The 24,349-nt window shown below is 34.6% G+C and overlaps 1 protein-coding gene across 1 annotated transcript in view; it reads right to left on the bottom strand.

Annotated features, from left to right (window-relative positions):
• Positions 1–4,079: 4,079 nt before the first annotated feature.
• Positions 4,080–24,349, bottom strand: part of VWA3B (von Willebrand factor A domain containing 3B) — a 65,130-nt gene continuing 44,860 nt past the window's right edge. The window contains 11 exon segments of the mRNA XM_077790887.1: positions 4,080–4,446; positions 7,499–7,596; positions 8,152–8,289; positions 9,454–9,578; positions 10,357–10,477; positions 13,919–14,138; positions 15,338–15,388; positions 18,160–18,278; positions 22,517–22,676; positions 22,757–22,793; positions 23,586–23,771. Coding sequence (XP_077647013.1) covers positions 4,080–4,446; positions 7,499–7,596; positions 8,152–8,289; positions 9,454–9,578; positions 10,357–10,477; positions 13,919–14,138; positions 15,338–15,388; positions 18,160–18,278; positions 22,517–22,676; positions 22,757–22,793; positions 23,586–23,771 — 1,622 coding nt within the window.

Here is a 24,349-nt window from a genome sequence, read left to right on the forward strand (position 1 = left end):
TGTTCCCCCTCAGACACAATTCACAATCTGTTGTCTTCAGTCAGTGCACAGGCTCTCTATGTTTCTTCCTAAGATGCTGAAAGAACCCGTTCTGGTCTTGCCTTTAGGATCTGGACTGAACTGTCCTCTATCTCTGCCCTCAGATACCCCCAAACATGCCTCCTAAATCAATGAAACTACACTTTTCCCCCTTTGCCTGTCTCATGTTTCATTCTTTTTGGGGAAAGAGATGGAGAGTTTAGCACACTTTCCTCTTTCCATGAGCAGGCAGCCCTGAGAGAAGACAGAATGTTTCTGGCCAAGCTGTAACATGGTCTTGACATACCAAGAGACAAAAGCTAAATCTGGCCGCTGTTGGGGAGCCCTTAACCCCAGACAGCTGCAGTGAGGAACAGATGCAGGCATAGCTGAATTGACATCAACTGCTCATTAAACCAGCCATGACCAACAGATGGGAACACTGCTTTATTATGATAGCCTTCTCCAAATGCTGAATGGACTAGACGGAAAATGAGACTGGAAAATGAATGGGTGCTAAAAATGGGAAATCCTACTGCAGGAAATCCAGCCAATCCACTAGAATGGCAGGTGCCACAGCTGTTCCACTCTTGAACCCAATTCAGACAAACTATGTTTGCCACAGAAAAGGATGGAAAATGTTCATTTTCAAAGGTCTCCCAACTACCCCATATTGGCAGTTACAGTAATTATCAGCATAATTGCTTCAAGTCACATCTCATTATAAATGAAAAAGGAGATTTTGGCTCTGGTAGCTATTATCTGCTAATGCATCAAGCAGTGCAGTGCAGTACTGTCTATCATACTATACTTCATGTCAATTTTTTTCTGTTTTTGTTTTTTTACTAGATACACATTTTAGAAAATTGACATGGAAGTTATATGGAATGAACACTGATTTTAGGCATTACAGAACAGAGAAAAATGTAAAGACAGAAGAATTTTTCTACAGAAAGAGATACATTATTTTATTGCACCTATAAAACAGTTATTGCAATAACCAAGGACAGGGTGAAGTATCAATGGTCTTGCTACATCAAACAGTATTATTTGAGTTACCAAGGCGAAGAATCATTAGCCAACAGACAGCGGGAGTTTGCCAAGCATTCATATTCTCTCTTATAAACACACAGAGATAACTAACACAGTAAGAGTGGTAAGCATACACATCAAAATAATGTTTCAAATATAGTAGTTCTGGAAGAAATAAGGCAGAATTCACTTCAACACAATAATGAAGCTAATATATGCTAAATAACTAACACAATTACTTAATCTTTACTCACTTCTGTTTATGCTGTTTCTGCAAGTGGGACCAACAGGAATGGGCTGTTGAGTCCTCTTAACAGACATAAATATTTTAGCTGAGCATAAACCAAATCACAAATAGTCCAAATTCCCTTAATTCATATAGGGCCCAAAAGTCTGTGGAAACATATGGGAATACAAGCTTTCATCAACCACCTATATAAGAGCCATGTAGCTGAATCCAGATTAACTTGGGGAGCACAAAAATCCATCTTGGTATCAGGCAATGCTCATTCAAGTTTAGGAGAAATTACTTCCTTATGTAACAGACGAATATACACATGAAGGCAGCAGAAACATAGGCAGAAGTGTTGATTAACACATCAAATAGTTACAAAACATAGCCCAGTCAGATTACTTTATATATATACACACATACATACATGTATGTGTATGTGTGTGTGTGTGTATGTGTATGTATCTGGACATAAAAAGTGACAAGACAAACCTTTGTAAAGGAAATGCAAGAAACGCTGATGGCATTAAATGTGTTTAGTGCATTATACATACATATATGGTGAAAACATTTACATAAATATGAAGAAAATGCCTTTACTTCAGTCAAACATATCAGGACTATTGAGCTTTTTCAGAAGTTAAAAGATATCCAAATTTTATTGGTATTTGATATTACAAGGAAAAGAATACATGGGAGGAATATACATCTTTCAGAAAAAACTGTTTAACAGACTGCTTTTAGAAATCTAAAAAAAAAAAAAACAAACCATAACCTTGTTCCTGTACAAGATATTTAATGACAAAAACAGCTATTCAAAACACTTCTCTAAGATGCTGACTTTGAAAAAAATCTGCCTTTGATATAAACAGTCCAGAAATAATGAAGTAATGAAAGCAACTACTAGGAAAACCTGGAAAGGGATCACTCTGATGAACATCAGTGTGTTCAGCATATGAAAGGCAATATTTGAGACTTCAGAGTGTTACAGAGGTCTGACGAGGAAAACAGGGTGTTTTACCTCACTTGTGCAGTTTAGGCTCCAGATTTGACTATCCAGCCTTATTTCAGCACTACAAAAACTCCATGAAGGGAAAGTCCATTGTTAGATGCCTTAGATATTATCAGATATTTTTAATACCTGGTCCACAGAGACTAACTGAATAATTCATTAGAATGGCAGGGCCTTCCAACTCCTCATCCATGTTATTTAACACCTACCCACATCAATGTAATCAAATATGACAGGCTCTAAGGAAAAGTATTAACCTGCATGGGGGAATCTCACTGGTGCTCAACACATATTGAACTGCCAAACAGTACGTGTAAACTAATAGTTCATACTTGATTGTAAGTTGAGCAGAAGGGAAAAAATGCCAGGCAAATTTGTTTTCTTTATTCTCTTAATCTTTAAAATGAAAGCCAGTATTAACACAGTTCAAAAAGATGTGTATAACAGGGGTCAGGTAGCACATTTGATATAACTTACAAAATTATATAATTTACACAGAGTGCTGTGAAACATTTGCATGGTGTGAAAATGGGGCAACTATCTACACCCAAAGAGGATAAATACACAGTCACGTAGAGAGATTGGATAAAGAGGTATCTAATGAAACCATGTGAGGATCACAATATAGTGTTACTTAACATCTTTATCAGCTCTGACTTTTCCCTTTCTGATAAAACACAGAAGGATATGTAAATGAAAATTAATTTTAGAAAAAAAATTAATATTCATATTCAATATTTATGGTGTCACAAGAAGTGGACAAGGTACCTTCTTCAGCACGTTCAACCTGAATACGACATTGAAACCTTGTTAGAATACTATGAGATTATTTGCTAATTCTAGGCAGGATTAAAATGCATAGATAACCACTGTTCTTGTGTAATCTTTCCTCCAAGCTGCAGGGAATCAGTTATAGGGCTTGCTGATTACATTAGGATTATTCCACATTTCCTCAGTATCTGCATCTCAAAATGTCCAAGAAGAAGGTGTCTGGGATAATTGAGTAATTCCAATGACACAACCCCACCTTTGGAAACCATGTTTTTTCACTGGACAAGCCAACACCTCTGCTTTTGTATAATTCTGATCAGGCCACTCTTAAAATGCCCATTATATAATGGGCACCATAATACCCACTATAGGCAATGTAAATGGAATTTACAGGCAATTTTTAAAGGATGAGAGAGAACACAGAAGGAACATTCAGACAGGCCAAATCAAGTTGATTGAAAACATGATGATTGAGTGAATTTATAACCCATCATTTTGAAAGTAAATAAATAATGAGGCTGTTGAAAACATATTTAAAATGGTACAAGGAGGTACACTTAGCAAGTATGGATAAAAACCCTTTCTTTGCACTGACAGTAGGATCTTGAAAATGAAGAGCTGACAGACATGTAGTGGCAGGCCTACACTAGCCCAGTCTCTGCTCCAGAGTGACAGGGAGTATAGGTACTGCTGTCAGCTTTACCTGAGCCAGCTCATACACCAAAAACAATTTCACCTCTGAAGCACTGAGCTACAGGGGCAATAATTTAATACCTGCAATACAGACATAACTTAATCTAACAAAGAACAAACAGTAGAGGGACTGGAATAAATACTCTGCTTACAAGCAGGTACCAAGGTTTGGTGTTACTGCATCCTCACTGCTACTACAACTGTTAGGGAAATTAAGGTGGCATATGCTGGAATGTGTTTTATTCATTTCTTGCCATTGCTGTGAAAACACATGCTCAGAAAGTGTCAAGAACAGTTTCTAAAGGAGGTGAAATAATTTCATCATATAGGACATGGGAAAGCTAACTTGGCTAACACCCAGAAATACAGAAACCTGTTCCTTGTGTGGGGAATAGCTAAAGGCCCATCACAAAAACTTAACTCCTTATACTTCTGCTTTTCCAGAGCTACATCTTTACCTCTAAATTTCTCCTTACTTCTAGACAGTGAAATTCTTCCTCACTGTTTTACTTCTGGAGACAAAAGATTATCCAAGTCTGATATTGTCTCCCTGGGATGTCTTTTGTCTGCTGTTGTCCTCTTCTTTTTCTTTTTCCTCCTCTTTTCTTTTACTATACTTTTCTTTGCTTCTTCTTCTTCATCTTCTACAGTTGGGCAAGAGCAGGGCTCTGTAGTCTCACCATCCAGGCTGGAAAACCAGAAAAGGAAATCCACTAAGCTAAAAGCAAATATCTCATAAAGCCTCTTTTACAAGATATAGATTTCACCTTTTTCAACATCTCACAGTACTGACAAGAGAAGGACTTATCACACTTTTGACCATTTGACAATTCAGTTTCCCTTGTATGTATAGAATAAGTGAAAGATAGCCTAAAACAGGGCCCTGGCCCTTAATCTTATCTGCCTCTTATGACCCCAGAAAGGATGTGGGCAAAAAGGACCCTTTTGATGTGTGGGTCCACATCACACAGTGTTGTACTTTGCTTATGGAACTTATTGGCTACATTTGCAGAGTGCTTGCTCTGCCATAATTCTTTTGACAGTGATGGCAGGAAAATGCCCCAAATAGATGCTAATGTCTCATGAGCATTACTAAAATCATAAGAGCTATATTAGTACCTCTAAAGATTAGTCAATTAAGCATAACCTCTAATACACACCACAAAAACATTTAAAGACAATCCCAAAGAACTCAGAGCTGGAGTTAGCCAAGCTATTGTAATACATTTATGGACACTGAGGACTTCCTGTCAACATGGGAACCTGAGACATGCCTTTTAATTTTCTTTCCCTTACTACTCCAGCACTTAGCACAAACAGGTTGTCTCTTTTTGAGGTTCTAATATTATATCGCATTCAGACTTTTTGATTCCTTTCCAATTAAATTATGCCGTTGGATTGTTCCTATCAACAATGTCAGCACTTTCTCATTAGATCTCTGCATATCCATACTGCAGTGTCCTCCTCTAAGTATGATATAGGAGGCAGGGATTTATTTTAGTAATATAATAATGAACAAATTTCATTGGAAAGCACACTTCCATGCCCTTGTAAAAAGCAGAGGCTCTAAGGGAAACTCCATTTAGTGCATTCATTTCAGTTAATTCTCCAAAGAATTCCTCTGTTTGCCAATGCAAAAATTTTCTCCTCATTTGTATATAGAAATAAGTCAGCTTGCTAATAAATTCTCTTTGGAGATTGAATATTCGTACTAAAGCACTCATTCATGAAAAAAAGCATGTAGAATGGACACTATTCTTATTGCTCATGCATTTAATCACATCTTTTCTTAATACAGTACCTCAGAATAGAATCCAACTCAGTGGAAAGACTTCTGCCGATTTTGCTGGCACTCAAGCCAGTTACATACCTGTCTCTTTTCAACTGGTTGTTGGCATTAAGAAGGAAACCATGGTCTTCAGGTTTGCTTTTTGGTGAGAAGAGGCTACTGTCATATTAATGATGTGGCCTGGGAAAAGGCATTGATGTATTCCCAGATTTGGAATTCTGCTCAGAGAGGGCGTTCATTTGTTTGTGTGCTGTGGCTGCAAGCTGGTGGAACATTGAGTTTCAAACTGTATTGAGATCACTACTAGAAAATATGTGGGAACCACAGGACTTGAATCTCAGTTTTTCACTCCATCATTCTCAGTGAAGCCATAGATCAGCCTGCAACTGATTTTTAGTTAAATCTTTAATGATTATAATCATACTCAGAACATTTCCATGAAAATTAAGAACATCTGTGGGTGACCAAGCACTGGAGCAGGCTTCCCAGAGAGAGTATGCAGTCTCCTCATTGGAGATACTCAACCATTTGGATGCAATCCTGTGCTGTGTGCTCTGGGATGACCCTGCTTGAGTGGGGAGGTTGGACCAGATGACCCACTGTGGTCCCTTCCAATCTGACCAATCCCATGATTCTGTAATCTAAAATTGCCTTTTATGGTGGAATTTATTTCTCTCTACGACTACCAGAAAGGAAGGTATAGCCAGGTGGGTGTCAGTCTCTTCTCCCACATAACCAGTGAAAGGGCAAGAGGACACAGCCTCAAGCTGCACCAGGAGGTTTAGGCTGGGCATTAGGAAGAAGTTCTTTACAGAACTCCCTGGAATGGCTGCCCAGGGAGCTGGTGGAGTCACTACCCCTAGAGGTGTTTAAGAGAAGAATGGATGTGGCACCCAGTGCCATACTATAGTTGACAAGGTGGTGTTGGGAGATAGGTTGGACTCAATGATCTCAAAGGTCTTTTCTAACCAAGCTAATTCTGTGATTCTGTCATTTTCCTTGTTCATGTCTCCTCTTGGAAATAAACTTCCCAAGATGGAGATTATATGATTCCTTTGCAGCAATGCTCATACTACATGGAAGAGGAAATCCTTCATCCTGAAGATGTCAAGGCAATGAAAGACTCAAAACCAAATTATGTTGTCTCACACAAAATGTGAAACTGTGCAACTCCTCCTGGGAAGAAGCTATGGATGATGAAGTCTTACATGGTTTCAAAAAAAGTAACTGCACAAATTCGTGGAAGAAAATTCCATCAAGGCTGTTTAATACAGAGACTCCAATTCTGCTTCAGAGAAATTTTAAATCCCAAATTGTAGGTTGGGAATGTATTCTGGAGAAATATCCCTAGATGATTGTTCTGATCTTATTGTCCATCCTAAGGTTGTCTGAGGTGGTTAGTGTTCTGAAGGCTGTCACAATTTCAACTGGATTAAACTAGAACTTAATACAAAATGAAAATATAATCCATAAACACTTAGAATCACTGCATTTTCAGTGCATACTTCATATCTTGCTGCACATTAATTCTGCAGAACCTAAGTAGGGGCTCATACTCATCTTACACACTCTCCATCATTCTCCAGTTTTAAGCCCAGAATATGAACAAGTATCTTAGAAAAAATTTGCAAATTTATGTGCAGCTTTGCATAACAATAAGTATTTTAAAATTAAAATAAGCTCTACAACAAATAGAAACTCCATCTCACCTTTCAGCAATCCCCTTAACAACTTTCTGGGACTAAGCTTCAAGCCATCAGATCCCACCAGTATTTCCAGAATGAAAATGAGGCAGTAAATTCTCACATAAACTTAGCTGCATTTGTAGCCAGTCAAATAGCTGCAGTTAGAGTACTACAAATGGAAACCTGACAGCATAGCTGAACTCAAAGTGCAACATTTAGGATTCAAATTTTTAAAATTTAGTACTTTTAGGTTCAAACATACTCACGTCTCATAATGCACTGTTTGCATCATTCTTATGTACTGACAGGAATAGGCATACTTGGTTTGGCTGATTTTAATGAGCTCGCTTCTTATACAGTGTTCCTGCAATAACACAATCAATATTCATCTAATTTAAACTGAAATCTCAAAAGCAAATGATCTCAAAAGCAATGAAGATACATATGCATAAAAAATAAACTGTTTAAATGTAACTGTAATCAGCCCCTAATAAAGATAATTAATATGAAAGTTTCAAGTACAAAGTAAATTTTCTTTAATGCATGCTGTGAAAAATGCAGTAAAATTATCATAATGGCTTACAAACAAAAAACAAACCAAACAAACATAATGGAATTAATTTCAGACTATACTGACTGTGTTATAACTCCCTATGTTTCTTATTTTAGAAGCATGGAACTTGAGAAAGCCACCAAATGTATTAAAGAAGAAAGAACAGAGTATGATTTACGAATAAATTATCCGACAGAATTTCTTCATTGAGGTTTATTACATGAGCTGTTCATTGCACTCTGAAATGTGATTTACTCTGGTTAGCTGGAGACTCAGATTGGGACAGGGAGCTCATTAGCCTGGAAAATTCTATTGCCTCTTCAAAAACAGACAGTCTAGTTAGTATCATCTTCTAGGTTTACTTACCTTCCTGTTGTTGAACAGCAGCACTGTGTAGAGTTTGTCACCTGTTTCCACCCTCTCTGGTGTTGCTATGACAATGGCAGGAACATAACATGCATTTTCTGCCCATGTCCGAATTCTGGCAAACACATAGTCTCCAACCTGTGCCCCAGGAAATCATCAATGCAAGAGCCATGTAACTTGAGAGCTTTACAAGACATAACTTCTAAGATATTTTAAATTAATCATAATTCATGATTTAATATGGACCATTGAAAGAAAAGAACTTTGTCCTTGCATGCTATGATCATGCAATTTCCACTGAATTGGGGAGAGAACACAAAACAAAAATAAAGGACGGAGCTCTACTAAACATACCTTGGCTTAGCTAGCAAGCTGAACTGAATGAGGAAACTCTTACAAACTGCATTCCCTTGGATTCTATGCAAATTTTAAGGCTTTCAACAAGCTTTTAAAATAACCCTGGGAATTTTAGATAATTCCAGATGTAATTTATTTATCCAAAATTGTTTTTAAAACTAATGCAGAATTCACAATTTTATATAAAATTCTGCAGGTCTCTAGAGTTGGATACAGAACTTACAGAGTTATCAGGAGCTACTATATCAGGATTTGCCTTTATCTCAAACTGAAAAAAAAGGTGTGTCTTTAGTTTTATATGTAGCAATGCAATTAAAAACATGTTTCTTTTATTCAAAACAGATGGATCCATGCTGTATCCTCTATGCAACCATCACCTTCTTAGTGTGTAAAACAAGAATCACCAAAAAAAACCCAGCTGTGATTACAGATAGCTGATAGTAAATTTTAAAGAAAATCAGAAATTGAACTGGGATAATAATTTTTTTACTACTGTTATTTGCATTAGTATATGGTTATTTGCTGGATTTAAAACATACTTTGGAAACCAAATGGTTAAAACCTGCTGTAAATCACACTAAGTATCAATGGTTCTCTTACCTTTATAATCTATGTGCTAGGAAACAATAACTCTACTAATAAATAGCCCAACTTTCTTCTATGGCTGAAAAAATATTCATGTTTTATCAAGAAAACAATACAGATTAATTTAGAACACATAATTTTAATAAACAAAGGAAGAGAATTACAATGAAAACATGCTTCAAACAAATTAAAAACTTAATGTTGAAAATAGCATATTACTATAATGAAAAACTCTTTAAAATAAATGTATTTAAAAGACTTTTTATAAAATCTATAATTTATTACCTAGATATAAAATTAATTTCGTAATTTTAAATATAAAATGCATATTTGCAATAATAAAAAAAGATAGTTTTTCACCTGCAGATGTGGGCATGGAAGAGCACCTCCCACAGGTATAGTGAACTTGACAGGGACATAACAGCTCTCCCCATTGTTGAAATTAACAAGTACACCGGTAGAACTAATATTCTTTATCACAGTTCCTGAAAAACAACAGAATAAAATATTCAAATTATTTTTCTTTCATCCCTTGTCATAATTATTTTGTAAAAAAATCCTATAGGCTACCACACATCACCATGTCTATACTTTACATTCTTCGTTTTCATTCAGCTACTGTAAGCTGTGCTAGGGCAAAGGAGACATTTGTACCTAAAAACCCCTGCCTTACAAACCAGTTTTAATAGTACTATAAAAAGGAAATGAAGTCTTTTTCAAGCACAGGTCTGAAATTTGTAAGCTGATCAGGTTAACATAATAAAACTGACAGTTAATAAAACTACTACCACAGTTAAAAATATATAATTAGAAAAAAAATCTCAAACAAGTAAAGGTAGCACAAAGATAAACACATACACATACAGAGAAAGAATATTTTACTATTCTTTGTGTGAAATAATAGAACTGAGTTTTACCTACTAACCACTCTGGCTTAAAATTCAACAAAAAGGCTGCAGCATTTAGTGATCTTTTTGGACACACACAAAAGCTTGGCTTATTATTTCCTTCCATACTTTTCATAGACAAACATATCATTGCTCTCCAACTTTACAAAATGAATGTCTTCATATAAATGTGTATATATATATATATATATGTATATGTATGTGCACATAAAAAATATATACTCATTTTTCATTAACATGTACATGTAATAGTAAATGTCATTAAGAAAGAAGTAGTTAATTCTGACCACAATTTATGTTTTATCAGCATTAAGGAACACTAAATAATATTGAAAATGTGGACAAAAATGTATACCTGGATAATAAAATCCTGTGATATCAGATCTTGCAATTAGCTTTTGGCCTTTGTGAGTCACAAAGATTTGACATTTTTGTCTTGTCTTAGACTTCACCTTCCCACTCTCTTCTTCAAGTCTCTGTAATTTGACACAATTATTTCTTTACAACAGCTAATGCAGTCAGCTTTAATCTATTATTTGGAATTACTTAAAAACTGAAGCAATGTAATGCTACGAAATCTTTACAGAATTCACAGTAAACTGGAAATACTTTAAAATTTCAGGATAGTTCTAAGTACAGGAAGTACTCATATAAGAGTTTTTACTATAAAATCCTGTTCTGTATGGTCATAACAATACCTATATTTTCACGTGTTCTGGCTACTGTTTTTTACAAAAAATGTCACGAAGTTGCACAATTCTTATTAAAGGATGAGGTAAGGAAAAATCAGATCTTTTTTCAGAATAAGAAAATTTGTTCTACACATTTCTTTTGTCCAGATAGGAGAGTTTTCACAGTAATCTGATTTGCATTAGAAGTACCTCACTGTATGGGATGAATCATTAAAAGATCAAAAACAAAATCAAAAAATGTTCAAGTCTTCAAGTGTCTGGGAAAAAAAGTTTATTCACTATAAATTCAAAATTAATTTGACATTTTCAGCCATTCTATAACATTCCAGTTTAGCAAAATATTATACCACACCTTCCAGACCTGCCACTGTCCCTTATTCTGCTGCACTAGGTTGGGTTCTTCATGCACTAATTATTTTTGCCATTCTGCTCACAATAGTGTTCCTAAATATAAATTACAACCAAGTGCAAAATTTGCTTATAATAAATCAGTTTCACCACTAAATGAAAATTTTGGCATTTATTTTCAACATTAAATGAATCAGTTTCGCCATTAATTTTAAGAATATTTACTAGCCTACCTCATGAAAAATTTGCAGGCATCGATCTCTTCTGAGCCATAAAAATATGCAACTTGAAACCTGAAACGTTTCCACAGATCTACACATTGTTCTGAAAAATGACCATACTTCACAGACTCTTAATAAAATCCCTGCTTGCTAAGATGTGTATGACTTGCTTCTTTTTCTGATGACATTTTTCTCCTAAAAGAAGTATTTGATTTGATACTTGATTTTCCCTAATAGTCAATAATGATGGAAAATATATTAATAACATTGACTAAATTGCTTGTTCTCAGTTTCACTATAATTATCACAATCTCTTTTTTTCAAACTCCTCCTCAAAAATCACAAAAAACCTAGATAAAAAGTCCTAAAAATAAGCAAAACACACAAAAGAGGCAAGGAGATATTTTAAATTGGAGATATATGGGATTTTCTAGCTTATTCTTTACCCCTACAGAATATTAATTATATCAACAGCTTGGGTTTTGAAACTCAGACTAAACCAGGGGCTCTTCACTGTGCTTAGCTGACTGCTTGAAGTGTAACTCAACAAAGGCTGATTTGAGAGCAGACCTACAGTTCCACAGACACAAAAAAGTATTTGGGTAAAGCATTTACTTAATTCCTCAGCTTCCAAAAGGACAGCTGCTGCTGAATATTTATTATCAACTAATTTGTATTGCTTGACTAATAACTTGGGCAACTTCCAGCACTCCACATTAATCCAAATACTAAAGACGACACAAGCATCCACAGTGAGGATTCCAAGTTGTGCAGAATTCAGGTGGCTCAGAAGCACTGTCTAAATTCAAATCCATCTTTCTTTTCTCTCACACAGCTTTTAGGTGTTCAGCAGGACTGACCCAGACACTGTTGGAGTGGCCATTTCTGGCATTGATGATTTTTATTACAAAAGAGCCCCATCTGATTCTCACGGGTTTTTACCATGTTTCGCTCTGCTTCTGTTGAAGGCAATGCATTAAACCACAACAGGTGAAGGAGACTTTCTTCACTTCTTCCAATATCTGCTACATTTTTTAAATTCCTTTTCAAAAAGAATAGTCTTTGCACTTTCCTATTATAAGTGAGAACAGACATGAAGAACACCCACAGATCTCCTGTATCTTGGATCAAACTTTGGGTTCTCATAACCCTGACTCCTCCATAATCAAGCAACCACCACTCTTCCCTGGGTGCCAGTGCAAACAAGCCCATTCTGCATGGACCTAGCCCATTTTTATGAAAGAGCCTGAAAAGAAAGAGCTGAAAACTAAGGTGTTTTATTTAAGATTTAGTGAAAAAAACATCATGAAATTTGAAAGTCTGCTTTGTTGAGTAATTTCATGATAATTGTGATTTTTCTACGATGTCATAATAACTATTTTCATTCAGTGCCATATCAGCTATTTCCTAGCTGTAATGTATTTCCGTTGGCAGTTTATTTCTCTATACCCTTTTGTGGGCAAAAATCACAGTTGGTAAAACCTTCAACAAAACTTTTTAAAGCCTTCTCATTTTTCTTCATTTTTCCCATTGTTTTTCTACTACATAAACAGAATTATAATTACATCTGCATTTCTGACTCTCGCTCTTGAAGCCTTTCAGTTGCAGATTAGCAATTACTGAAGATGCTGCTCTGATTAGACTCCTAAAGCAGGTTGACTGAGGATAAGCGATTGCACAATGTTAATCACATCATGTCTGAGAGCACATACTGGTTGTTCCAAGACAACAGTAAAATTACAGTCAACAAATAAAACATAAACATGTTTCTGCTACTCTTGTATTGGGACATTATATGGCATAGGTAAATCAATAATCAAAATAGTTCTAGCAGCAATGTAATATTTTCAAAGTAATGTAAAATGAATCAAGATAATCTATTTTATGAAGACATTAAAATGTTTTCAAGTGAGCAGTCTTAATGGAAATAAGAAACTCAAAAACTACAGAAAACACACACACATATATAAACAAAAACACTAACTTCAATTGTAGTTTCAAAGTAGCTAGGCTAATGTATTAATGCTAGACGAATGTCTTAATGAAATTGAGAGAGAATATAAGCCTCTGTGCCTAGCCAAAAGTGGGTGTCCACTTCAGAATGCCACTCCAGATGCCACTGACTCAGTTCACAACGGTGTGATGTTGCCCACCAGTTCACATATACCCACATTTTAGAGACAGTTACATTTTAGTGTACAAAAATGAAGTTGAATCCCACCTCTTCTCTCTATATTTTCTTTTACAAGAAATGTACCAAGGAAGATTACAGTGAATTACTCCAATATTAGAAGATATTTTAGTCCTGTTTATCAGATATGAACCCAACCAGAAATCTTGTATCTAAATTGCCTTTAATATATCTGTTCTTACTCTTTCCTGCTATCATTGCAGCAGAGAAGATCCTTTTCTGTGATTTATTTCTAAGAGGCTCAATTTTTGTGTCTGTCTCTGAAGCTTCAGAACTTCTACTTCTCCAATATTTAAAAAAGTAACTGGAAGCTTGCTCTCTTCTTAACTACCATCTTTCCTCTATCCATTTTATTTAGCATCATGCTACAATTCTACTTCATCATCTAAGATCATGGAAGAAAATATTCCAGAGGTACATAGTGAAGAGGGATATCTAAGGGGAAAAAAAATCTCTTCCCATTACCTTTTTATTGTTGCTTATGTGTGATTCTGAGCTTTTCTCAATTTCCTTTTTGAGAGTTTCCTGAAGATCAGAGGCTTGTTGTAGATATGTTAATGCTGTCAATATCTCATCTTCTAACAATTTTACATCTTCATAGGAAATTGGCCATCCCAAATTCTCTAAAGCCTCCAGCAAAGTTTCTTTATGCTGTATATATTGGACTGGCCCATCCTCTTTAAATCTTAAAAAAAAAAAAATTAAGAAATTATTAATCACAAGTAGGAAAAATTTTAATTGCATCAGTGCTCTACAGATAGAGTCACAAATTGTGAAGGCAGAATAAAGAATCAGATTTGCCCAGTTTATCTTCTGTATGTTACAAGTTCTTGCATTTCACCCAGATACTGCTGTGTTTGGTTGAACAATCACATCTGATATAACTATATATTATAGAAACACAGCTACAGAGAAATTCAAGTGGCTGAGCCATAATTTCTGAAAAACAAACCAAATATTTTAATATCTGTGCACAATATTTGTATCTATACATATAATATTAATATATATGCATGAGATTTATAGTCTGCTCTAGCAATAGACTGTGCAACTGCTACAACATTTTTTTCATTACATGCATAATTGGCCATATGTTATCAATAATTAAACATTTTGGATGATAGTCTGTCAAATTTCTATACTCTGTAACTAATTGTCTATCAAGAGACATCTATTTTCTTTTTTTTTTTTTATTCATTACATGCTGTTTTGTTTAACAGTCTTCATTTCCTCTCTGCACTAGAATGAGGTTTTAGTTCTCCTCATTAATGATAGAACTGTAGGTTTTTTTACTAATTAGCTGATGTCTTCCTAAAAGCATTCTAGTTTTCATTCCCATTTTTCTGTGAATATCTATTTCAGGTGCATTCAGTTTTCATTAATTGATCTTTGCTTTATTCTATGGCACAAACAGATGCTAACTTCACAGCAATTAATTTTTTAAATCAATATTTAAAAATAGGCTAACATGGTACGAACTTCCAGAGTGATATACAGTTCCAGCACATGCTTTCAAGGTGCTTATTATACCTTAACAAACCAGCCACTAGAGAGCTCCTTATGGGATGAGAGAAGATTTACTTTGCTGTCAAAGGCAATGACATGCTGCCCTCCCAAGGCCCTGCACCTCACATTGATCAAGGATAGAGAAACAACATTCAAATGGAATGCAAGTTCTATCATTTAAAAATAATCAATACCACAAAAAGGAGGTACAAAATTTAATATTACACCATATCATATATACATTTTTGAAAACAAGATATATTTATGAAATATTTGAAAATTAAAACAGATGATTATAGAAATAGTGATTTAAAAACTACTAAATATTTATGAACAGCCTTTCAGAGGTACATGAGACAACCAAAAGTGATAGCTTACTTGTCTCTTTCCTCCTGAGATAGTGCTCTCCAAATAACTAGGTTCAGGCGCCTATTAAAGAAAGGAAAAGAGTTTTTGAGGGAATGCAGGTCCTTTTACAGCTGATCATCTCAAAACTAGCAAAGAAAAACAGTTTCTTAAGATATCTGCACTGATTTGTATTCCAAGCACACTGTGTCATCAAATTGTATCCTTATCACTCAGCTATGAAATTATCAACTGCAAAAGAAGATGGGAAACAACATCTTCCATCAAATAACAGCATGACTATTTCAGGGTCATAGAAGGTTTAATGGCAATCACTGCTGCTTCCTGCCAGGATTTTCTATGGATGGTTGTCTTCAGCACCAGCAAGTTAAATCAAATAACAAAACTGATTAAATGCCAATTAAGCTGCACAGCTCCTCCAATTAAACGTTTTCAGGAAATGTAGTCCGAATGTAGTAATTCTAATTTCTAACTTTTTTCCTGCTAAAATTACCCCTCAGTTGTGCCATTCAGGTTTCTAATTCATTAAACTCTGGCTATGAAGAAAAACTACTGACAGGAAAACAGAAGTGATTATCCCCAAGGAATGCAGTTCTGAGATTTTTTAAAAGCACCAATAAACTTTCTGCTTTTGCTTTTTAAGACAGAAATTTTGAAGTCTTATAAGATTATCTAGCTTAATATCTCAAACAAGCCATCACTCAACTGTTTCATTTCAGCTATAGAAATAGATCATCCCAATTAGTGTAATTCTAGAAAAAAAATTCCAGATTTCCTTTGGATACAAGAACAAGTTCATCGCTAGGAAAAAATTCAGATTGTAACCTGATTGACTACAAATAGTCTTGCCAGATTTACTGGTGCATGTACAAAAAAAAAACCAAAACACATTAACAACAGATTCTGAATATGAAATTCTTGATGATTCATTTTATCTACCAGAAAATATATCCCAGCATTTTTAGAATACAAACTAATTAGTTCATTCCCAATATACAGTTTCAGCATACTCCAATGCCTATTTCATCCTTCTAAATCTGCACACCCATAACTAAGTTGGTTATAAAAGCTTCTGGCTATAGAAAACTATACACATTATGAAGTTTCCAGTGTTTTTTTTCCTTTAATACTGTATATTCTCTTTGTCAGACCACAAAAAATCTGCCCTTGCCACTTTTCTCCCTCTAAATCTGATGCTAAACTTAATCTGAATATGGGAAAAACACTGGCATGTTTGCTTCTGTGCTTGAAACCTGGGTGCCCTGATGTATTGTTTCATCTACATATGTCAGAAAAAATTTGTGACCAGCCATTATTTACAAAGTTGAACTGCAGCTTTTGGAAGTTTAATTACTAGAAAAGGGCTGTGAAATCTAGATTTTTAAAAAATTGACTGGCTTGCTGTTTCACATTTAGAGAAAAAGCAAAAGAAAGATCTCTTTTTTTGCACTGCCAATTATAAGTATGTTCAGGTATATTCATCTTCTATATCTCTTTTTCATGGAAGTAGGAACTCAGTTCTACTATTCTAAATAAACTGATTCATTGATCTCTGTTGGTAAACAGAAGTAAACAATAATCCTTATCACCAAAGTCTTAGGGAGACTGTGGCAATGCTATTAAGAGTTTAATTCACTGACAGAATGAAACAGAAAACAATTTTATTGCCTTTAAAATCAAAGTCAGTAAATGTAAAATATTAAACTTGAATTTTTTTCAGAATTCACCATCACAAATACACTACTTGAACCTTATATTAAAATGAGTGACAAATCAATTTCTATGAATTCTTCATCAGCCTGGTAACAACAGTGTCTCAGTCACAGAACAAAGAAAACAAGAGACTGAAATCTATTAATACTAGACATAGCAAGGAGCATTTTCAAATCAAAATTCTTGATTTTATCACAAAAGTTCTATATAGGATAATAGGATTCAAAAAGAAAGCTGTAACATGCTTTAGAAAGAACTGGTATGATCATCAATAGCTACCAAGGAAAATAATCTCAAACCTTAAAGATCCCCTGCCGAATTAATCAAAAAACAAGGACTAAATAGTTGTCATCAAGTGGGTTTTGGTCATATAAAATAATTATATTTGTAAATGTTATTAGAATACAGCCTAAAAATATTTATTAAAATAATTCTAGTCAAAGCTCTCATACAATTACTGAATTACACCATAGTCAATTGTATTATTTCCAAAAAAAATGTACAAAGTTGGATCATGGAAAGAAGTAGTTTAGAGAATTAATGCCTTTTTCCTCTTACTTCTGTTGTACTTTTACTAACATTTAATTTAAAAGTGCAATACATATGCATCTCAAAAAAAAACCAAAAAAAACAACACACCCAATGTAAATTATCAGTTTTTTATTGGCACCTCAGTTATACTCTTGCATGTATAGTTGGGTGACAGAGAGCTGGCAGCAAAAAGCAGGTCCTTAATTTAAGTGGCAGCCTATTGATATAGGAGATTAATTTTAAGTTAGAAGTCTGGTTAGCATTGTATGTTTATGGCCAAATTCCTTCTGAGAGATGACTAGTTTCAGGTTTGCTCCCAAAAAGTAAAAGAATTTTGTTTTTGTCACTGAAAAAACGTAATATGAGCAACATGTTGTTATTTACCTCTTTGCCTTTCATCTGTTTTTACATTCTGCTTTAATTTTTTTTAAGAAAATAAAGTTTCTCCTACATGTTGATGGTAGATTAAGTGTGTCAAAATGTAGAATTATCAGTATTGAGCAAAGCATGTGTGAGGAAATACCAAGTACCTGAGAAAAAAAAATGAAACATGACTGCAACCATAATAAATTTCTGGTGAGTAGACTTGCCTCTCATAGGATTTAATTGCGTGTTCCAGCTTCTTTTTATAGGTGTCAAGATTCACTGCCCAAGGATTAATTAGTGCAATCCCCTTCTTGTCACGGCTATCATGGGCCAATGGTAACATCTATCATACAACAAAAGGCACAGATATCATTTCTCATACAAATTTATGAATGACTGAATGCCAAGGCTCAGAACAGCCAGAAGGAACACTGGAAGCTGCAGAAAGAAAAATCTAAGCGCCACAAATATCAGAATTAAGACAAAGTTTCCAGCCAGTTCTTCTAAAATCACACAATCTTGTTATGAAGAAATCACAAATTAAGATTCCTAACTACTAAGTAATTCTAACTAAATCAGTACTGTCAAACAACTCACTCTACTAATATAAGTCAGAAGGAAATATGCCTAGTGTATAAATATTTCAGGTTTTATTGCCTTAAAACACTCTCCTACTTTCTAGCATCTAATTGTAGCATACAGGTATGAGAGTAGATATTTAAATGTATTTAATGCTCTTTTTCTGGAGGACTTTATTTTGCAAGGAATTAAGAGTAGGAAAGCTGTAGAGAGATATTTCTCACCATCAAACTGATCGCCAAAGAGTGAACAAGGTGGACATTGGTCACCGAATCTGGTCTTGGCTACTTAGGAATCTAATCAGTTTCATGAGCATCAGGAACTTCAATATTTTTCAAATCTCCCAAAACAAAACCTACATAAGTCAATTTCATTATAAAATAAAAATGAATACAACTGTGAGTAGATCTTCAAAAGGCAGAGAAAAGGGTAGAAATGGATGAAAAAAGAGGAAGAAAGATGCCTTCCAAACTCTCAGGCCAAAGTCCCACCATCTTTCAGCCTCTTAAATTATTCAGTAGTTCATAAACAAAAAGCTGTTTTACATAGCAATGTCTTGGTGCTGAATATAAACAACAGCAAAAAAAAAAAATAATCCAAGGAAGAACTGGAGATGAAAGAGAATGTTACTCTCCCCAAAACTGTCTCCAATACATCTGATTGAGTGGGAATCACCCCCAAGTACCTGTCTGAGATCAGGATACAGATGAGGAAAAACATGGATGAGGTTCAATTTACACTAAACTAAAACCCCTGTTGGGGGAATAAGACAAACAGTTAGAAAATATAGCAATTAAAAGAATTATTTAATTGAGAACATTTTTCAGTGATGCTTTACTTGTATTTGAATCATCTCAGCACAGCTGGATTCCAAATTGCAACAAAAATCATTTTTTTAGGAGCAGTGGTGTGACTTTGTATCACCCTCTCTTTCTAAGGACAGCATCTCTCTGATTAATAAATCTGTGTCACATCAGCACCAGACCACATCAAAGCTCCTAAAATGAAATTAATCTTAAAATCACTTAGAAGCTAAAGACAAGGGGAACATGTCAGTGAAAACATCTTGCTGGAGACAGATGAGGTAAATCTCTGCCTATAATTCTGAGCAGTGATATCTGGCTACTTGTCATTTCCAGGTGAAGTCTGAAAGCTGACAGGCAGGGAAGTGATGACCTCTCTTCAAGTTCTGTCATGCCATCATTGTTGTCTATGATGTTACTCAATCCAAAGTAACAGAAGTTCAGCAGGGCCTCATCATGTAGGAGCCCACATCTACATAGCCTAACAAATTCTGAGAGTAATTTCAAATACAAACAGCATAATTCGCAACATGAATATTTAATACAGTTTATAAAATACTTTGTATTGAATAGAAGGACTAGACAAGCACAAACACATTATTATACTTTTGAAGGCAAAAAACAGAATGGAATGTGCTTTTAGCAAATACTAAACTTGAAATACTATGCATACTTTGAGAACAATGAAAACTGCTCAGGAAGTCAAGTGAAATTTGACAGATTCGGCTGATATAAATCACAGAGAAATTTTTTTATTACTAGAATGTTTTTCCATTTTCTAAATTAAATTCATTAACATTCACACTAAAAGAATCCACTTGTTTAAAAATGGCTTTTATTTCAAACCCCAAATTTCAAAATCTTAAAGACAAAACCAAAGCACAATAATCCTATAAAAAACTTCTTATTTTAGACCAAAGAAAGATGGTTTTGTTGGCCAAATCTGATTCTTTTTGAGCAAAGCACTGAGTCAAAACTTCATGACTTGCAAACCTGTATTTAGATGCCACAACCTGTAACATATATTTACATGATTCTACAAGGAAGGTTTCCCCAGAATTAACATATCAAAATTTAGACAAGCTCCCAAGCCATTATTTTTTTCTGAATGTGAATATGGATGGGTAGTTTAATAAATTAACCTCCTTGAAATAAATCAGGTGAAACTGACAGCACAGAACTGAAAACAACAGGTCAGCCTTTTGTTAATGAATAGTTGTCATGGAAACCCTTTTCTGGCTGCATCTCCAAAGTAAGAAAACTGTTCTTACTTATTTCATCATCACTGCCGGCAAAGACCAAAAATAAAAATTATACTATCCCCTGAAAACCAAACAAAGATGTCTGCATTCCAAACCAAGAAAACTAAGATCTCAGAAGGAAGAATACAAAATTATCTGTACATTTATTATCTTCAATGAAATCTTCTGAAGTACTGGAATAATCAAGATCCTGAAAGTCTCCCATTCAAGCTCACTGTCTAGTCTCACCTTATTTTCTTGATATGCTGGCATGAAGCTTGAGGTCAAGTGGGTTCTGTAGCTCAAAAATTCTACTGCTTTCATCTTGTGTGCAACCCCCAACCTTCTTTTTCTTTTCCATACTCAGCTTCAGATCCAGAAAAATCCACTCCTTTACACATAGAACAATAATTCTCCACTGCTTGAGAAACTGAGGGTCTTATTATAACTAGTGGAGATTAGTAGGTATGAAGAAATTACAAAAATTATTATTTTGCCTTTACATCCCTGAATCTAAAGAAAGTCCATGGATCACTTTTTGGATTCTGTACAGCACCTGTTAATTCAAATAACACTGATTTTAATTCAGCCCTGAACTAGACTACCAGGAATTCCTATGAATTGCTATTAAAAACTTCTTGTACACATACTTGCTGAATCACAGTTTAGACTACTGTCAAAGAAAGACAGTCTTTGAAAGTCTCTGTTTTACAGATTGCTTTATTTTTTGCAAGGTGTGTCTGTAAAGGACTCAAAGGGCTGTTCATTGAGAAACATGGAAGAAAGAGGATCTTTTTGGTATATTCAGAAGAAGATGGAGAAAGAAGTGACTCACAAATGAGATGTAAGAGTTTTGTGAAATTCACAATGTCTTTTGTTTGACATTTATGGTAGATTGTTTTGCACAGTTTTGTAACTATTGAATGTCTGATTTTTTTTTAAATGGGTATTTTACATCTGAAATGTTAAATGTACCCTTAAAAATGTTCTCATATGAAAAGACATCTATTTTAATTCTATTTTTAAAAAATGACACTTAAAAAAAATCCTCACAGATCTTGATTTTTACTTGGTTTTACCAAAAGAGGGAACTGGTTCTACCAAAGAGAGGAATTGGTTTTTCTTCTACAGTCTGCATGCTTTAGCAAAAATTCCCATTCCTAAATTTAAGAAACAAACATGAATACTTTAAATGTAAAATTGTACATTTTCTACAAATCTTTTACTTAGTTCTATATCACATTCTATTACATATCCCTTTTTCTTTCTTTCTTTTCTTTTTTTAAGTTTAGCTTTTTCTTTGAGCATTGTTCAAAGAAATAGTTTTTATTAATTGAAATGAGCTGCAGCATATTCATAGGACTTTTGTAGGATGCATTACACAAGAAAAATTAGAGCAATTTTCCATTAAATGGATTTCCTGTAAGTGAAATAGCAATTTAAACTTTATGATACAAAATTCCCCCAAAAATTGTATACAATCTTACAACAGTCTTACAGCTCTCAAAATTTAATTTTAATTACTGAATGACAATACTTTTCAAAATATCTTAGCAGTCCCATGTAAAAGTTGAGAATGCACAAATCCACAAAATGTGCACCAGCACCCTTTTCCAGATGATTTTATGGGATAATAGACATCCTCCAGTGAGCTAATAAGTATCAGTGGAGGATGTGGTGCTTAAGAAACTGCCAATCACCCAATGGCTGCACACTGACATCAGCTGGTAACTGTAAAAGAACTTAAGGGTAAAGTATGCAAGACATACTATTAACTATCAGTTTAATCTTACTGATGCAAGAATGAACATTCAGATATGCATGACACAGTTACTACACATCAACAATCTACAATCCCAGAAAATGTTATGATGATATTCATAGAAATTAATTTTAAAAAACTTTTTGAAAACACTGTCAAGTTTTGTTCTAGCTTTCAAACAGTGTAGGAGTTTTACCTTATCAAATACTTTAGAAACAACATGCTTGTCCAGAACTGGGATGTATTTTGTACTGTGAAGGACAGTTGTAGGAGCTAAGGCATCCATGATGGTGAGTCGCCTAGCAGCCAAGCCATGGGTCTTTAACCAAAGAGCTGAAGAAGAGACATCTAGAGAGCTAGAAAAGAGAGACTATGAGATGTAGCTCAAGGGAGAAATACATTTGAAAGGTTTGAAAAGACCTATGCATGCACATACCTTTTAGATGCCTCTTTCACATTCTGCATTTTCAGATCTAAGAGAAAACATTTGCATTTTGTTATCTCAGAGGTTTTGTGCACACAAGAGTATGCATATATAAGTTGCCATATAATAGCACCATTTTTTAAATTTGTACTTACAAGCAGCATCATGCACAATGACTGTACAACATTTCAATTGCTAAATTAATCAGTGAAAACTAGTTTTCCTCGCCTTCCTGGTGCTTGATCAATAGTAACAGTGCTACTATATGTCTCATGAGCCCTAATCAGCCAGAGAGGAAATTTATAAAATAGGAAGGCAGTTTTTTTTTTAAACTGAATTTTGCTTCAGTTTATTTATTTTTGACCAAGACCAAAGATTAACTAGCTTATTCCCCAATCAAGATTTGACACCAAGTACTACTACTAATGAGATGGCCAGGAGTAGTTAATTTAAGGTACACCACTAAGAAAATCTCTATAAAATATATATTAAAAACTAAACATAAGATGCTGAAATGTAAAAAAGTCAAACATTTTCAAGTGTCATAGGTAAGGTTTTAGAATGACTTAGAAGATGTATCATAAAGTTCAGAGTTGGACTAATTACTGAAAGAAATTAACTATCTGGATATATTTCTAAACCCCATTGAAAACCTAGTTGTAAACAGCTAGTTTGGGAACTGGCAGGAGTCTGGCCACAGCTGTAAGGACACTGTCACAATACCCAACTTCATGTCCAACTCTGTATTTCTGTTGAGTTTCAGTCCTTTGTACTGCAGATCTGCACAGTTTTGCCTCAAATGAGGTATCATTAGTTACAAATGTAATGGGAGAAACCTTACCATCTTCCCCAGTTGGAGCTTCTTGTTCTGTCAACTTGCCTTTGAAAATGGTTGTACATTTCACACCCTTTCTGACAGAAAAACTCTTTTCCTCTGGTGACACTCCTTCCTCTGGGCTTTCTTCCCTAGATTTCATATCACAGTTCTGGATTTGCAGCAGACTTGTCTTTGTTTGATCTGTAGGTGCTGAAAGGGAAAGAAAGGAAGAGCTAACTTACTGCTCAAATACATATCTGAGATTTTTGAGTTCCTCTTTGGTATTCAGTTTTTAAGGGACTACCTAAACAATACATCAAACAGAAAACTACTTCAACACTAAGTTGTACTTTGTATTTTCCCCAAAGATGAGGGTTTATTTTACTTCAGCTTTAGTTTCAGATTGCATACAAAGGACACTTCCAGGAGAAATGTAGTATTACAGGTGCAGTAAGGAAAAACATTAGTGTAAGTAATGCTGTAATTGGTACTATATATATCACCTCTTCATTCTTGCCAATTATGTACTTAGAATAAAAAGATATTAGGGTTTAATATCTACTGCCAAAAAACTGTTTACAGAGCTTTCAAAACATCCTGTTAAAATAACTACCTGTGACAAAGCACAAATGAGCAGACATTTCTATGTCTGTTTGGGCCAAATAAGTAGGATGGCTGAAAAGCAGAGATGAATAGAAGTTTAGATTTTCAAAATTATGATTACTTAAGTCAGCAAACTATTAATTTGTTCCCAAACGAGGGATGATTTTTGCTATTTGCAACAGAAT

This window comes from Lonchura striata, chromosome 2, assembly GCF_046129695.1.
Source record: "Lonchura striata isolate bLonStr1 chromosome 2, bLonStr1.mat, whole genome shotgun sequence".
NCBI lineage: Eukaryota > Metazoa > Chordata > Aves > Passeriformes > Estrildidae > Lonchura > Lonchura striata.